Raw genomic sequence first — 17,849 nt, 5'->3', positions numbered from 1 at the left:
TTCCTTCCTTCCACAGTTGAAAGGTTTTCCAAAGAAAATGGACATTTTTTTCAAAGAATAAAAACTATTTAAAAGTGGTTACTAGGTTTCTTGTTCTGCCATTCTGAAAGTCATAGTTTTTACCCACTCTCCATCATGTTTCTTTTATTACAGTATAATTTCAGTCTTATTTAGGCCTAAATCATTTTCCTGGGACTGGGTACAGATTAAACTGTTTCAGTTAACCTTTCTGGGTTCAGATTAGAAAGATACGTGTGTTTTATAAACATAGTAACCTAGACAATTTAACTGGAAAAGTTAGTAAGAGGAAAGTAAAAAAGAACAAATGGAGATGCAGTCAGCATGCTTCCCATCTACTCCGGACAGAAAGGCACAGCTGGCTGCTGCCCCCACTCACAGGTGCTCTCTAACTGTGTTCTCGATGTGCCATTCCAGGTGGCGGTCAATGGAGCCAACCTGCAGAATGTCTTCATGCTTCTCACCTTGGAGCCTCTGCTGGCCAGAAGCCCCTTCCTGGTTCTTCACGTTCGCAGGAACAACCTCGTTGGCGATGCCCTGAGAGAGCTGAGCATTCATTCTGACATCGATCTGAAAAAGCCTCTCAAAGTGAGCCCTTCAATGTATTTCTCTAAATACCTTCCTAATTTTTCTTTCAACAGTCCTGAAGTAGCAATGGTCTTACTATTGATATTAAAATTGTGGACTGTAGCCATTCATTATTTCTTTCATTTATTTTACAAGAATTTAATCATCTCCTGTCAAGACACCACATAGCACATATCAGCATAACATCAGATAAAAATGCCGGTGGATTACTTGAGAGGTTGTAAGGCTTTATTTGTCTGCTGACTTCAGTGTGCCTGTTCCAGCTCTACTAAAAACAAGCAAACAACAGCAAAACTAAAAAAGCTTCAGCTAGGTATAAAACGATCAAGCCAGCATGTAGGAAGTCTGTGGGTATCAAGGATTTAAGAGAAAGAAGGTAAAAAGGAGAGTATAGAAAGGTGGTGAAATCATCTGGGAAGCTGTTGGCCTATTATAGGCACTGTTAGGACCCTAATATTACTGAATTAAGGAAATGTCTCTCCTCAAAGACTGTGCATGTTGGTGTTAGTACTTACTGTATTCCCAGGGCTTAGCATAGTGCTTGGTACATAATTTGTGTTAATAAGTATTTAGAAAATCATTTGAAATTTTAAGTAATTTGTCTTTTCCTTCAGAAGACTTCCCTATATCTATTAACAATCCTCTTGTAAACTCCCAGTTTTTGAAATACAGTAAGGAAGAAACTCACGGTCTTCATGATATTGTCACCCTTTCCAAAATGTCCAGTGAATAGTATCTGCCCCATCCATTTGCCTGGGAGTTATAGACCTTCTGGGTTAGATTTTTGATCTATCAGGAGCTTCTTTTTGCCCGCTGTTTCCCATCAGTAGTTCAGATAAGACACTTCTTGCTCTGTAGCATGCTTGAGTTGTCTTCTGCTGCCATCTGTCCCCACCTTTACTCTTGTCCTGTTGTAGGCAACCTTGAAGACAACCACAGGATAAGCTTTCTCAAATGCTGTTTTGGTTCTGTGCCTGAGCCCTTACCTATAAAATGGTGATGATAATAGTAATACTGATGCATAAGACTGTTCTGAGGATTAGGTTCATAGAGTTTAAGTGCTGGCATACAGTAACTCGCAATAACTCTCGCTCACCAGTTTGCTGTAGTTGTTACTATGGTGACCATTATGGGTCCAGCATCCCCCATGTGGGCCTGTTTGTAGACCCTCACAGAACTCAGTTCTGTACCACTTAGAATGCCCTTCTCCTTTCCATATTCAGCTTCTTCTTTTGCTCAGGTTAATCATTGCTTTTCTCTATGTGCCAGAACATTTACCTCTCAATGTATTTTACTCTTTGAAAATAAAGTATATTCTATAATGGATTCTTTTATGTTTACCTTACTTCCCTAAATAGATGGTAAACTTTCTGTGGACATATGGTGAACTTCTAACCTTTTTTGTATTCCTTGAAGTACCTAGTAAAAATTCTTTCTGTGTGTCTGCAAGTACCTTGAATAATCAGTGGATACACCTTGCAGTTTTCATTGCATCATTGTATTCTGTGTTATATCTTCCTTCCTTTGTCCTGACTTTGGAAAGAATTTGCTAAAAAAAAAAAAGTAGAATACCAAAGATTCTTTTAAGTATTAATTTGCTTTCATTGTTTTAAGGTAATCTTTGATGGTGAAGAAGCAGTGGATGCTGGTGGTGTCACAAAGGAGTTCTTTCTTTTACTGTTAAAAGAACTTTTGAATCCCATCTATGGAATGTTTACCTACTATCAAGATTCAAAACTCTTGTGGTTTTCAGATACAGTAAGTTAGTGATATTATAGTTAAACAGAAGGATGTAATTAAATGTTTATTTTAGTTGTGAGACCAGTTCCAATTAAAAAGGGAAGCATGACAAAATAATTTAAAATGTCTAAATAATGTATTTAGTCTTTATTTTTTTTACACATTGGCCCTATTTCCATTTCTAGTTTTTAGAGAGAGAGGGAGAGTGATAAAGAGAGAGAATCATCGATGAGAGAGGAACATCATCAATCGGTTGCCTTCTGCACATCCCCCCACTGGGGATTGAGTCTGTCACGTGGGCATGTGCCCTGACCAGGAATCAAACTGGCTCGATGCTCAGCTGCTGAGCCACACTGGTTGAGCCAAACGTGTCTTATTTTAATAACAGTGATAGTATGTGTATGAATACTATCATAATACACGTAGATACACTCACACACACACACACACGCACAAACACAACACACTCACACACACACACACACACACACACACACACTTTAATTTGAAAATTCAGTAAAAGAGCTAAGTTTTAAGGAGCATTTTAATTCCATCCAGGCTGTAATTGAGTTCTTTTTCTACCAGTTTTCTCCCTGGATCTGCACTGTCTTAAAAAGTAGCTATTAGCCACATGTGGCCATTGAAATTTAAGTTTTATTTAATTAAAATTAAATAGTACCAGAGATTAATTTTCTCAGTTGGAGTAGCCACATTTCCAGTGGCTACCACATTGGACAGTACAGAATAAACACTTTTCATCGTTGCAAAAAGTACTGTTGCACAGAATTGCTCTAAGTGAGTATAGTGATGCGCTGCATAATGACATTTCTGTCAGTGATGGATCACATATGTGACAGTGGCCCCCTAAGATTATAATGAAGCTAAAAAATTCCTATTGTCTATGACATCATAGCCATTGTAGTGTAGTACAACACATTGCTTACATTTGTGGTGATGCTGGGGTGAGCACACCTGTGCTGCAAACCCTATAAAAGTATAGCATATACAATCATGTACAGTGCATATTACTTGCTAACAATAATAAAAGATCATGTTATTGGTTTATGTAGTTCCTGCACTGTACATTTTATCATTATTTTAGAATGTACTCTTTCTACTTATAAAAAAATTTGCAGCAAAACAGTATGCTGTGTTCCTCAGGCAGCAGATTCATACATCTCATTTACTGTGTTTCTCGATTGCACACTACTTTCTCTTGTGATTGATTTAATTTCATGTTGTTTTGTATAGTAATTGGCTGTGCGGGCTTGTAGCCCAGATGTGTACTAGGCTCTGCCTTCTAGGTTTGTGTAAGTGCACGCTGTGGTGTCCACACAAGGACAGCATCACCTGAGGCATTTCTCAGAATGAATCTCCATCATTAAGTGGCGAAGGATGTATAAGCTGTTCTATCTCCAGATGAGCTGTAAATACTTACCTTTGTTTACATCGTATCTTTTGGGGATAATCAAATTTTTGTCAGGGGAGTTTTCTCTGCTCTAAAAGATAACTAAATATTAAGAAAGCCTTTATTCTTTTATACTGAAAATATTTTACAAATAGCAGATTGTTTTGAGGGCTGGAAACACTGAATTTCTTGTTAACATTTGCATATATTCTGAAAGTGTTTTGTAGAGCACAACTGGTTTCACCTGATTGGCATAACCTGCGGACTAGCCATCTATAACTCCACCGTGGTCGATCTCCACTTCCCACTGGCTCTCTATAAGAAGCTACTGAATGTAAATCCTGGCTTGGAGGACTTAAAGGAGCTTTCACCCACTGAAGGAAGGTACAGAGCTAAAAGACAGACAGATTGGTGTAGGAGACTGCTCTGGCTGCCTCTGGCTGCCTCTGGTTGCCTCTGGCAGTGTGGACTAAAGGTTGAAAATACCACAGGTGGCACAAGTGTGAGTGTGTGGAACTACCCTGTTTCCCCGAAAATAAAAAAGTGTCTTATATTAATTTTTGCTCCCAAAGATGCGCTAGGTCTTATTTTCAGGGGATGTCTTATTTTTCCATGAAGAAGAATACGGTACACATTTATTGTTAAATGAAAATAAAGGAAATTTATTACCTGTATATGGCACGGTAGTACGGTAGTTGTCAACACAAACCAGACAAACTGTGAATCCTACAGTATCAAGAATTTACTCATTTATTCAATGACAATCATGTCATCATCTTCTGGAACATCATCATAACAATCCAATTCCTGAATTTCTTGTGATTCCATTTCTTTCAGAATCAGTGGACCAAATCTCTCATGTTTAGCAATAGCATTCTGAGACAGAGCCTGGGGGGAGGGGGCTTATTTTGGGGGGATGCCTTATATTTCACTCAGAAGGAAACCTGTAAGTAGGTCTTATTTTCGGAGGATGTCTTATTTTTGGGGAAACACGGTATATGGTTGTGTGTCCTTTGTCTTAAGGTTTAGCTACACAGCTATTTGCTTACCGTCTATCACTCTATGGGCAAAGGAAAAAAATTTTTAAAAACCTGCAGTTCTTCCCTGCATAGGTTTCTCTTTCCTATGTGTCTCCTTTACTCTCACACTACTGGTCACCCCATATGTGGGGTTTTTCCTCCACACCACCGAACAGTTCTCCATGACACCAGCTGGGTGTCCTATAGTTTACGTGGGGATAGTGTCAGATCCCACAGGTTAAGGCAGTGGTTCTCAACCTTTCTAATGCCGCGACCCTTTAATACAGTTCCTCATGTTATGGTGACCCCCAACCATAACATTATTTTTGTTGCTACTTCACATCTGTAATTTTGCTACTGTTATGAATCATAATGTAAATATCTGTGTTTTCCTATGGTTTTAGGCGACCCTGCTAGCGATTTCCCTAACTGCCCTTCCCTGCTGGCCTAATCACCCCCAACTACCCTCCCCTGCTGTTGGTGGCCATCTTGTGGTGGCCATCTTGTGTCCAGATGGAGGCAGCCATCTTTGAACACATGGGGGCAGCCACCTTTGTATGTTGGAGTGATGGTCAATTTGTATATCACTCTTTTATTAGTAAGATTATCTCCTGGAGCCTTTAAAAAAGTTTGAGCTATAATTCACATGCCATATAATTCACTCAGAGTATACAATCCAGTGACTGTCACCACAATTGTAGAATATTTTCATCACCTAAAAAAAACAACTTCTACTTCTTACTCATCATCATCTCCAGTCTCCTCCTTCGAGACAATGATAATCTTTTTATTTCTGTAGGTTTACCTATTCTGGATATTTCATATAAATGGAATCATATAATTTATGGTTCTTTGTTCTGGCTTTTTTTCATACAGTATGTTTTCAGGGTTCATCCATATTGTAGTATATCAGTGTTTCATTTCTTTTCATTGCCAAATAATATTTCATTGTGTGAATATACTAATTTTGTTTATTCAGTTGATGAGACATTTGGCTTACTTCTATTTTTTGGATATTTTGGATAATGCTGCTTTGGACATTCTTGTCCAAGTTTTTATGTAGATATAAGTTTTTATTTCTCAGGTATATAACTAGGAGTTGAATTGTTGGGTCACAAGGCAGCTCTGTGTTTAGCTCTTTGAGGAACTGCCAGACAGTTTCTAAAGTAGTGGAGCCATGTTTTATGTTCTTTTCTTTCTGACTGTTAAAACTCCTTTATTCTGAGTTTCTCTGTTAATTTTAGGTAGCGTACAGTTAAGTATATAAAACAGCACCATAGCCTTAGCTTTCTGTAAGCAGTGCAATCCTTCTGGCATTATCAGGAAGGAGCACCCCTTCTACAGAGAAAGAGAACCGACTTGAAGATGGAGATGGGAGAAGGCAGTCTCTGAGGTACCCCTCTAAAATGAGACTGTCGTACCACCGGTCCAGGATACCAATAATGAGAATCCATAACCGATGGCAGGGGTGGATTCTCAGTATAGGCCACAGAGAGTGGAAAAGAAACTTTGGGAGGAATATGAAAAAATGACAGAGGAGAGCAAGGCAGGGTTAATTTTTAGTGACTGAAAGAGAAGGCTGGAGAGTGATAGAACTGTGTGCCATGATCTATACCAAATGCTGGGAATTTTCTTCCTGGCAACTCTTCATGGAACTGCCAGACTCAGAGCTCACTAAAGAAGAAAGTGTGAATGAGTTTTAGCTACAAGAATGTATTCTCTTGAAAACTAGGATATGACCATTGTTGGTATAAATGTATTTTTATGCATATTGGAGTGTGCTTTAGTGGCATATAGTAGAGTGTCTACCATACAGAGCCCCTTGCATTAACAAGTAAGACATTGAGATTCCTAATGGATGAGGTGACTTTGCAGCTATTTAAGAAAATTTAAGAAGGATTACTCTGCTAAAGAATGTGAACGAAAGGACCACTCAGCACCATCTCCCCCAGTCTCTACTTCCAAGCAATATCAGGGTTAAAAGAACCTACACAAGTGTCAGATATAATTCATTTGCATTTCTTCATTAATCGAGTAGTATTTGTCACTAGGAAAAGAGAACAATTAATGTTTTACAAGTCTATTGCCATAATTCTTTCAAGATATGGTAACATGATTTTCTGTTGGTCTGGATTTATGTTTATTCTAGAATCTTCTTTTATAGTTTTTTCTTACAAACAGTCTTCACATGTGATTGAGATAAAAACACTATTGCCTTGTCTGATTTTCCTCTATTGTTTTTTCTCTATTGATTTTTTTTCTCTATTGTTCTGATTAGGAGTCTTCAAGAACTTTTAGATTATCCTGGGGAAGATATTGAGGAGACTTTCTGCCTCAACTTTACAGTAAGGATCTCCAGCTTACTTATGAGTGTGTCTGTCTCTTTCATCATGCTTATACATCATAACTAACATTAGATTTTCCTCCAAATCAAATAACAATTCAGGGAGTTCTCTGTACCAAATTATTTAGTCATAGTATCTTAACTTCAGTAAATGTGTTAAATAAATGAATGAATAATTAAATCTCTGTCCTTAAAAAAATAACTGAAGCATTAATCCTCTTTATTTCAGATATATTTCTTTTCTAGAGTTCATATCATTTCTCTTTTATTGCATTTATTGGCAACTCCACGTCTTAAAAGAGACCTTTTAAGGTGCCAGTGTTTTCTGACTCAGGTTCTCTCTCCCCCAAGAATTTTCTGTGGTAAAAAGTAGTCACTAAGCTACATTTGTTCCTAAAGCTTCTTTCCCTTACAAGTGGTAAACAAAATTGAAACATTTCTTTTCCCCCTTAAATACAGATTTGTCGAGAAAGCTATGGAGTGATTGAACAGAAGAAGCTGATACCTGAGGGAGACAAAGTGACTGTGTGCAAGGATAACAGGTAAGTTCCACCTGGGACCTCTGCAGACGTTGCTGCTTTCCTTTTCTGCACTTAAAAAAAAAAATTTTATTTTATTGATTTTTTACAGAGAGGAAGGGAAAGGGATAGAGAGCTAGAAACATCGATGAGAGAGAAATATCGACCAGCTGCCTCCTGCACACCCCTTACTGGGATGTGCCCACAACCAAGGTACATGCCCTTGACCAGAATCGAACCTGGGACCTTTCAGTCCGCAGATGCTCTATCCACTGAGCCAAACCGGTTCCGGCGACTTTTCTGCACTTTTAAGACCAAGATTGAAGTAAAGTTTAATCCCTTTTTTTAGAAGAAGGGGAGAGAGCAAAAAATTGCAGATGTTAATGAATTTTTAATAATAGAGGAAGCACAGGACCTGAATTCAGGAGATACCTGTTTCAATTCTAGATCTCCATCTTACTAGCTTTGACCTTGAACAAATCATGTGAACTGTTTGATCTTAGTTTCTCATCTGAAAAATAGGGTTATAATAACTGCCCCTCCTATCTCATGGGATGCTTGTGAGGCTAAAGTGAGCTAATTGATAGGAAAACATTTTGGAATGAAGGAGCTCTCGGCATCTAGCGCAGGGTTCCAGTATCCAGCAGTGCTGGGCACACACACAAATGCTTGAAAAATGTGTATTGAATAAATGAATGTTAAGGAGATGCTTACTATTACTGTTGTTTTATTGCTGAAGAATTTGTATTATAGATTTTAAGTTAATTAATTTCCCCCCTTATAATAATTAAAGTACATAAAATTATTTTTCTGGGTGACTTACCATCTCTGTCTTATCTCTTTCAAGGAGAAAATTCTCAATTTTGTTTGTATTAGATTATGAGTGAGGTCACTGGCAGTCTGCATATTACTTTAGTTTACAAACTCTACTGTGTGCCAGGTATGTTGGTGGGTATAGGAAATAAGTAACTTTTATCTTTGAGAAGTTCAAGATCAGTCAAGAAGGGTCAATGTTAGTGAAGGATTGCAGTAGATTACTGTGCATGTGATCGGGTAATAGGCCACTTGCCACCGAAGCAGGGGGAGAGGCTACAACATTTACATTGAACGTTGAAGAATGTGAGTGGGGGGAAATATTTTAGGCATAGGGAATAATGTGAGTCAGGACTCAAGTTTGACACATGGTAGAGAATGATGAGAACTTACGTAGGGGATGGGATCTTATTGTGTGGATGGAGAGTGGGTGCTGCGATAGATTAGGAATTTGGACTGGGACATGGTCGGTCAGCTTTAGGAAAATATCATATTGAAATAGATCACATATATGGAAACCCATGAAGAGGCTGTTGAGGTAGCTCAGGTAAGGGGTAGTGAGGACCAGAGTGCAGGTACCCGGAGGACAGAGTCAGCTATGAGAGAGAAACATACAGAGTCGATGTTTCTAGCTCTCTATCTCTCTCCCTTCCTCTCTGTAAAAAAATCAATAAAATATATTTTTAAAAAAATAAAAAACTTCCTGGAAACAAATGAAAATGAATACACAACAACCCAAAATCTATGGGACACAGCAAAAGCAGTTCTGAGAGAGAAGTTCATAACACTATAGGCCTACTAAAAAAAAACCACACACACACACACACACACAAAACAAAACAGTTAATTACCTTTTGTGAATTTCTACCTTAATAAGAAAAAAGTGTCCACGTGTGTGAATGAGTAAATGCATCTGTGTACACATTGAATGTAAACTCTCAGGCAGGGAGAGCTGCTGTGCCCCATTAGGCCGTGAGCATCGGCATACTACCATTCTCTGCAGAATTCTCTTAGAGCCCGAGTTAAATGTGTGATGCACACTGCCTTTCTGCCGGTTATTTTGCGTGTCGTTTACTAATTTCAGCCTATAACAGATTAAAAAGGGTTGACGTATGGTAGTGTTTGACCTGCCTTAGGAGGGTATCCTGCTAGATGCTATCATGCACGTTTTATGGCTTTCTGAGGAACTATCCAATAGGCACTGCAGGAAACAGAGGGTAAAGAGCAACCCAGTTAGGAAGTGGTGGAAATTTCTGCCTGTGTAAAGGGGATTATAAACATGCCTGTGTCCTGGGGAAAGTGGCCAACAGTATTCATGTTTGGTAGTGAGAAAACCCTACAGCTGAAGCCCTGTAAGTGGAAGAAAGATTGCTCCCAGAGCACGCAGCTGGGAGTCCGAGTGCTCGACCTCCCTGGAGCCCTTCTTCACTTAGTGCTGCCCTTTTAGGACACGTTTTTCTGCCCCAAACCGGGTTGCAGTATTTCCCCTTTCTAAAGTAGTCCGCTATGTTCTTTATGCATTCGCGATTGAGACAAAATGATTTTCATTTGATTCATATGAACTCTATTATATTAAGACTATTAAACTCTTTGCCAGCCATATTTATTGCAGATTTTATTTCCGGTTTGTTGTTTGCTTTTGAAAATGTGTTGTTTTCAAGTCTTTTATAATTTATTAATTTTTGTGTCGTGAAGTCTTTCTTTCCCTGTCTAGAAACTGATAAAATACCTAATGTACTTTACTCAGTTAAAAATTTGTTTGAATTTATATTCTAAGGCAAAACCTGAATTGTATCCATATTGCTAGTTTTCTTAGCTGTTCTTACAGGTGAACATTCAGGTAATTATATTAATTTGCAAATCTAGTTTGGGTTTTCATTTGAAGTGTGATAAATTAAAAGTTAATTTGGGAAGAATGGACACTTCTGTGATATTTAATCTTACCATCCTGAGGCATATTCTGATCCTAGCTGGTGTTGCTCAGTGGTTAGAGGACTGAAGTGTCATGTGTTCGATTCTGGTCAAGGCATGTACCTAGGCTGTGGGCTCGATCCCCAGCCCAGGTCAGGGCGCATGCAGGAGGCAACTAATCAATGCGTCTCTCCCTGTATCTCTTCCCCCTCTTTTCCACACTTCTAAAAAGCAATGGAAAAAATATCCTCAGGTGAGGAATAACAATAACAAAAAGGCCCATTCTGTTTTTTTTTTCTTTTCATATAGGTTATACATATTTTTATTAGAGGTTTTTATAAACATTTGATTTCTTATTCTATTGTGAAAGAAAGCCTTTTCTATATATTTTGAGATTAGTGCCTAGAAATAGTTATTGATTTTTGTATATTTATCTGGTAACTGATCAGACTTACACACACACACACACACACACACACACACAATACCCCCCTCCCCCCACCCCTACTCGCTTGGACCGGCCCTAAAGGAGATTAATATTGCCTTAAGGTTTTACTCAACTATTGCCATTAGTATCAGGTCAGAGCTGCCTTCCCTTCTCTAAGGTAAAGCAGTCAAATTTTGCTTCTGTGTAATTTTATCCTTTATGGGATATGGCAGAAAGTGCATCTTGAGTTATAAAAATTTTTGTAAGGCTTTAAATTAGTTTTACTTCATTCAGAATGTTGAAATACCTTTTTTTATATATTCACTAGGTGCCCAGTGCACAAATTTGTGCACCTTGAAAGGAACTGTGGGCTATGAATCTGCAGTGGGCAAAGAGGCGGGCCTCGCCCATCCTCTGTGCCCCCACTCGGCCCCTCCCACCGTGGCCCCTGGTCCCCTGTCTGCCTGCAGCTCTGCTCCTGCTGCAGCTGCTCGTACCCGCTAACAGTTCAGAGCGATTTGGAGTGGCCCCAGCACCGGGTGCAAGCAGAGCTGGCACTGTCAGTGTGTGTGAGCGGTGACTGCTGTCCCAATTGCCCCTTAGGAGCAGGGGGGGGGTGAAGGCCTCAGGGATGATTGGGGCCAGCAGCTGCTGCTCACACCCACAGATGGCACCCAGTGGGCACAAACAGCAGCTCTGGTGCCGGCTGCAGGTGTGAGTGGGGCCATTGCTGGCAAGTGGGTGCGAGAGGCGGCTGCCAGCCCTGATAGCCCCTCAGGGGGAGGGGGAGATGGAGAAGCCCTGAGGGGCAATCAGGGCCTGCCAGCCCCCACTCGCACCCGCTGATGGCAGCAGGTGCTAGTGGCAGCTCCGGCGCTGGCAGCGGGTGCAAGTGGGGCTGGCATCGGCATCGGCATCAGGTGTGAGTGTCGGGCGGGACGGGCACGTGAGAGCAAAGAATTTTCAGAGGCTCTCCCCGATGGCAGTGACTAGTATCTGGCCTTGATCTGGTGCCCCCACTCCCCTTGCTCTACCATCCCGCTGCTGCCAATTCCCGCCATGTATCACACTTGCCCCTTGGTGGTCAGTGAACAATCGGTCATAGTGACCCGTTGTTCGGTTGTTCCACGGTTTGGTCTATTTGCATATTAGGGTTTTACATATATAGATAGATGTCACAGTCTTTTATCCTTTTTGGGAAGCAATCAAAACCTGATTTTATATTGTAAACCAAACTTGTATTGGATTTCTTGTGTTTCTGTATTAAAGACTAACCTTGTTTTCTAACAATAAGGAATCATAAACAAGAATGTAATGGTGTTCATTTCCTCTCCTTCTGTAACTAGAGAGAGAATGAGGATTGAATTTATAATCACGTCTCTGTCTTTTATATAATAATAATTGATATATCTTGGGTACTTTCAGACACTGGTCTGTGGGGGTTGTATGTATTAACTCATTGTTGTCCATAATAACCATGAGAGGGGGAGTATTGATATCCCCTTTTATAGATGAGAAGAAAATGAACACAGATTAAATGAGTTGCCCAAGGTTCATTGCTAAAAGGACTCAGAGCTGGGATTTGATGGCAGGCATTCAGAGTACCAAATCCTTTTCTTGTTTGAAAATACTGTTTTATTAACATCACAGTGGTAAACAACTTTATGCTTAAATTCAAATACACACAATTCAAAGCCACAAAAGAAGCTAAGAGTCTTTACATTGAATGTGTCCTTCTGAATGCACTCTATCCTCAAGCAGTAAACTTTGATTTTGCACCATTTTATATTTCATATGTCAGATTTACATACAAAATAATGAAGGCACAGCTAATATAAGCAAACGAACTTTTCTACTTTTGAGCTGAGGGTGGGGACACACATTTAGATTGGTACTTTAAGTATGTATGTTTTCCCAAACATCAGCTTCATTGAAGAGTTCTAAAAGCTACATTTTAAAAGCTACATGACAGCCCTAGCTGGTTTGGCTCAGTGAATGGAGCATTGGCCTGCGGATTGAAGGGCCCCAGCTTCGATTCTGATAAAGGGCACATGCCTGCGTTCAATCCCCGGTAGGGGACATGCAGGAGGCAACCAATCAATGATTCTCTCTTATCATTGATGTTTCTATCTCTCCCTCTCCCTCCCTGAAATCAATAAAAATATTAAAATAAATAAATAAAAGCTACATGACAAAAAGATTTCACAAGGATCAAACTATGTAACACTATATGCACGTGCTTTACAGAATTTGCTACATTCTGCATTTCTTCAAGTAAATATTTCTGAAATACTAGGTAGAGGATTTAGTACTTAAAACATTTTTTATACCGTTGTAAATAGACATTATCTATTTATAAATAGACATTATCATGTTTATGTGTTCCTTAATCAAGGAACACATAAACATGAGAATGCAAGTAGTGAACACATGTTGGCAGTATTACATACAGGTTATACACTCGCCTTCTCAGAACGATTTATTTCCCTAAATCCAAACATTCCGAACCTCTTTCAAATGTGAAGTGGCTGTTCCCAGGCCTCATTGGCAGTGCCATCACTGGTCTCCACCACAGGCTTCCTGGATGCCATCCCTCCTTTCTGACCTGGAAAGCTGAGGTCTGGGTTACAAAAACAAAGTCTTGTGGATGAGTGTTTTCCTTGGACTCTGCTTTTTTCTGCAGTGGAGGATTTCAGGACTAAGGAGATGGGAGAATTGAGCCCTGAGGACAGTTCCCTCTTGGCCGGGAGTCCCATGTGGAGTGTGATGAAGGGTGTGATGACTGGGGGTTTCCCAGTAGTTCTTCACATCCACTTGACACCCTCCATAAGCCTTTAGTTCCCGCCCTCACAAAAGAGATCATGAGAAGAATAATTTTTAATTGAACTCGTTTTCTCCAATGCCCTTTGAGTCATTTATTGGGTTCAAAATGAAAATCAAATTTGAAGCGGGCTGGACAGGATCAGATTGTTTTAATTTAATAGAGTTTTCGGAATGTCAGAATTGATTCATATTGTATTTTGGTCCCAAAACCTGAGCCTTTCCAAGTTCACCAATATTCCAAAGGAAAAAAATCAGGATTTCTTTAGCTGTCATTCTCCTCTGCCTGTTCCTGGGCGTCATGGGGCACCGTGGAGTTGGGAGCCTCATTTTTGGCCTCTATAGGTGGCTCCTCCTCTTCCTCCTCCTCCTCCTCCTCCTCCTCCTCCTCCTCCTCCTCCTCCTCCTCCTCCTCTTCCTCCTCCTCCTCCTCCTCCTCCTCCTCCTCCTCCTCCTCCTCCTCCTCCTCCGACGCCACCACCATCTCCTCCTCCTCGGACGCCGCCACCACCTCCTCCTCCTCCCTCGCCGCCTCTCCCTCCACGGTCCATGCATAGCCCTGCAGCTCACCACAAAGCTCTCGGATCTCGGCAAGCACAGGCTTGTAGATTTCCTTATACTTTTGTTCCAGGGCCTGGGATTCCTTATCAAATCTGGCCTTTATCTTATCGCAGCGCTTCTGCAGTTTTTTGAGGGCCAGGACTCTGCATTTCACCGCGTTAGGCAGGCTCTCCAGAGAAGCATGTGTAGGCTTTGGCGCATTCTGTGCAGGGGTCTCCGGCCCCTCTGCACCGCACTTGGCCATGACTCCGCGGCACGCAGCCGCCCCCCTTGCCGCGCCGCCGGGTCCTCCAGCCGCAGCCCCGCCGTCCGCACAGCGCGGGGCCCTGGACTGGCTCCCTGGCGTCAGCTGATGGTCGTCCCTCTTCCCCCAACGTTCTGCGACAGCTTTTTCCTGTTGCCAACGCTATTCTGTCTTCTCCCTGGTGTTAAAACTGACGTCAGATCCCGTTACCTGGTTACCCTGTCCCCGCAGTTTGCATCTCAGTCCCACTCAAATCCATCAGTCTGTCAATATGTTATCTTGGGCTTGCCTGATCTCCCTGTGGTTGGTGTGGGTCTGCCTTTTAGCTTCTCTTGGCTTACTCATGGAGTCGGCTTTGATTGGGGTTGCAGGCTTCATCCCTAGTTGGCGGCTTGCAGGAGGCAGCAGATCAGTGATTATTATTGTTGTTTCTCACCCTCTCTCCCTCTCCAAAATGAATAAAAATATATTTTAAAACAAAAGACCAAAAAAACCACACTGCTGCCAGAGAAAGGGGGTGGGGTGGGGGGAGAAGGGGGTTCTAATAAATTGTGACAAGATTTGACTTTGTTGAGCACACAGCGAGACATACAAATCTTGTAACATGGAAACCCATACCTGAAACCTATATGATCATATTGACCAGTGTCACCCCAGTAAATTGAATTTAAAAAACAAACCACATCACAGTACTCGTCTTCTGGTGCATGCATCTTTTTGTGTCACCCGCCTGGGTCAAAGGATGTTTATGTTTTTGGTTTTGTTTTCTTCCATTATTTTTTTTTATTAAATTATTATCTGTGTACATATCTTACCATTGCCCCCCTCCCCCCCCATACATACTCTCTCTCCCCAGAGTTTTGTGTCCATTGGTTGTACTTATATGCATGTATACAAGTCCTTTGGTTGATCTCTTATCTCCCCCAGACCTCCCTCCCCTCCCCACTGTAATTTGACAGTCTGCTTGTTGCTTTACTGTCTCTATATCTTTTGGTTCATCAATTTATAATGATCTTTATTATCCATAAATGAGTGAGGTCATGTGTTGTTTCTCTTTCATTGACTGGCTTATTTCACTCAGCATGATGTTCTCCAATTCCATCCAGGTTGCTGCAAATGATGAGAATTCCTTTTTTATGGCAGCATAGTATTCCATTGTGTAGATGTACCATTGTTTTTTTTATTCAATCATCTGCTGATGGGCACCTAGGCTGTTTCCAAATCCTAGCTATTGTAGATTGTGCTTCTATGAACATACGGGTGCATATATCCTTTCAGATTGTTGTTTCTAGATTCTTGGGATATATTCCTGCGAGTGGGATTACTGGGTCAAATGGGAGTTCCATTTTCAGTTTTTTGAGGAAACTCCATACTGTTCTCCACAGTGGCTGCACCAGTCTACATTCCCACCAGCAGTGCACGAGGGTTCCTTTTTCTCTGCAACCTCGCCAACACTTGTCTGTTGATTTGTTGATGTTAGCCATTCTGACAGGTGTGAGATGGTACCGCATTGTTGTTTTGATTTGCATCTCTTGGATAATTAGTGACTTTGAGCATGTTTTCATGTGCCTCTTGGCCTTCCTTCTGTCTTCTTTTGAAAATATTCTATTTAGGTCCATTGCCCATTTTTTAATGGGGTCATTTATCTTCCTTTTATTAAGTTGTATAAGCTGTCTGTAGATGTTGGAGATTAAACCTTTATCAGTGGTAACATTTGCAAATATGTTCTCCCATACAGTGGGCTTTCTTGTTATTTTGTTGATGGTTTCTTTTGCTGTAAAAAAGCTTTTTATTTTTATGTAGTCCCATTTTTTTATTTTCTCTTTAGCTTCTATTTCCTAGGGGTAGTATCAGTGAAGAAGTTCTTTTGGCATACGTCTGAGATTTTGCTGCCTGTGGATGCTTCTAGTATTTTTATGGTTTCCCGTCTGATGTTTAAGTCCTGTATCCATTTTGAGTTTATTTTGGTGAATGGTGTAAGTTGGTGATCAGTTTCATTCTTTTGCATGTATCTGTCCAATTTTCCCAACACCATTTATTGAAGAGACTGTCTTGACTCCATTGTATATTCGTGCCTCCTTTGTCAAATATTAATTGAGCATAGTGATTTGGGTTGATATCTGGGTTCTCGATTCTATTCCATTGATATATGTCTGTTCTTGTGCCAGTATCAGGCTGTTTTGAGAACAGTGGTTTTGTAATACAGCTTGAAGTCTGGTATTGAGATCCCTCCTACTTTACTCTTCTTTCTCAGGATTGCTCTGGCTATTCGGGGTCTTTTATTGTTCCAAATGAACTTTTGGAGAGTTCTTTCTAGGTCAGTGAAATATGCCATTGGTATTTTAATGGGGAGTGCATTGAACATATAGATTGCTTTGGGAAGTATGGACATTTTGATGATGTTGATTCTACCAATCCATGAACATGGTATGTTCTTCCATCTGTTTACATCTTCCTCTATCTCTTTTTTCAGTGTCGTGTAGTTTTCTGCATATAGATCCTTTACTTCCTTAGTTAAGTTTATTCCTAGGTATCTTAATTTTTTTGGTGCGATGGTAAATGGGATTGATTTTTCAGTCTCTGTTTCTGTAAGTTCACTATTGGTGTATAGAAATGCCATAGATTTCTTGGCATTAATTTTGTCTTCTGCTACATTGCCAAATTTATTTATTAAGTCAATTAGCTTTTGGATGGAGTCTTTTGTTTTTTTTATGTACAATATCATGTCATCTGCAAATAAAGATAACTTTACTTCTTCTTTTCCAATTTGGATGCCTTTTATTTCCTCTTCTTGTCTAATTGCAATGGCTAGCACTTCCAGTACTATGTCAAACAGGAGTGGTGAGAGTGGACATCCCTGTCTTGTTCCTGTTCTTAGAGGGAATGGTTTTAGTTTTTGCCCATTGAGTATGATGTTGGCTGTGGGCTTATCATATATAGCTTTTATTATGTTGAGGTATGATACTTGTACTCCCACCTTGTTGAGAGTTTTTATCAGGAAAGGGTGTTGGATTTTATCAAATGCTTTTTCTGCATCAATTGATATGACTATGATTTTTATCTTTCAATTTGTTTATGTGATGTATCACGTTTATTGATTTGCGGATATTATACCATCCTTGCATTCCTGGAATAAATCCTACTTGGTCATGGTGTATGATCTTTCTGATGTTCTGCTGGAGCCGATTTGCTAGAATTTTGTTGAGGATTTTGGCATCTATTTTCATGAAGGATATTGGCCTGTAATTCTCTTTTGTTGAGTTGTCTTTATCTGGTTTTGGTATTAGGGTGATGCTGGCTTCATAGAAGGAGTTTGGAAGTGTTCATTCCTCTTGAATTTTTTGGAATAGCCTGAGGAGGATAGGTTTTAATTCTTCCTTGAATGTTTGGTAAAACTCTCTTGTGAAGCCATCTGGTCCTGGGCTTTTGTTTGCTGGA

The 17,849-nt window shown here is 40.3% G+C and overlaps 2 protein-coding genes across 3 annotated transcripts in view; one reads left to right on the top strand and one right to left on the bottom strand.

The window, feature by feature from the left end:
- The window catches only part of HERC3 (HECT and RLD domain containing E3 ubiquitin protein ligase 3), an 88,032-nt gene that overhangs the window by 61,700 nt on the left and 8,483 nt on the right, over positions 1-17,849 (top strand). For both annotated transcript variants that reach the window (XR_014794851.1, XM_084881762.1), the window contains 5 exons: positions 436-606; positions 2,221-2,364; positions 3,972-4,138; positions 7,052-7,118; positions 7,577-7,659. Coding sequence is in view for 1 of the 2 variants with exons in the window: in XM_084881762.1 (XP_084737888.1) it covers positions 436-606; positions 2,221-2,364; positions 3,972-4,138; positions 7,052-7,118; positions 7,577-7,659 (632 nt within the window). In the remaining variant the exon portion in view is untranslated. The remainder of the gene's footprint in view (positions 1-435; positions 607-2,220; positions 2,365-3,971; positions 4,139-7,051; positions 7,119-7,576; positions 7,660-17,849) is intronic.
- On the bottom strand, positions 13,872-14,800 carry NAP1L5 (nucleosome assembly protein 1 like 5; the record flags this gene model as incomplete). Its single annotated transcript, XM_084865636.1, has 2 exons — positions 14,112-14,800; positions 13,872-14,024 (listed from the first exon to the last, which is right to left on the bottom strand). Exons 1-2 carry the CDS (start codon positions 14,409-14,411, stop codon positions 13,872-13,874), a joined length of 453 nt encoding a protein of 150 aa, XP_084721762.1. The 5' UTR covers positions 14,412-14,800.

This window comes from Pipistrellus hanaki (genome assembly GCF_964339955.1).
Source record: "Pipistrellus hanaki genome assembly, chromosome: 1".
In the NCBI taxonomy this organism is placed as follows: Eukaryota; Metazoa; Chordata; class Mammalia; order Chiroptera; family Vespertilionidae; genus Pipistrellus; species Pipistrellus hanaki.
The sequence above is the reverse complement of the archived record's forward strand: the minus strand, read 5'-3'. Positions and strand labels throughout refer to the sequence as shown.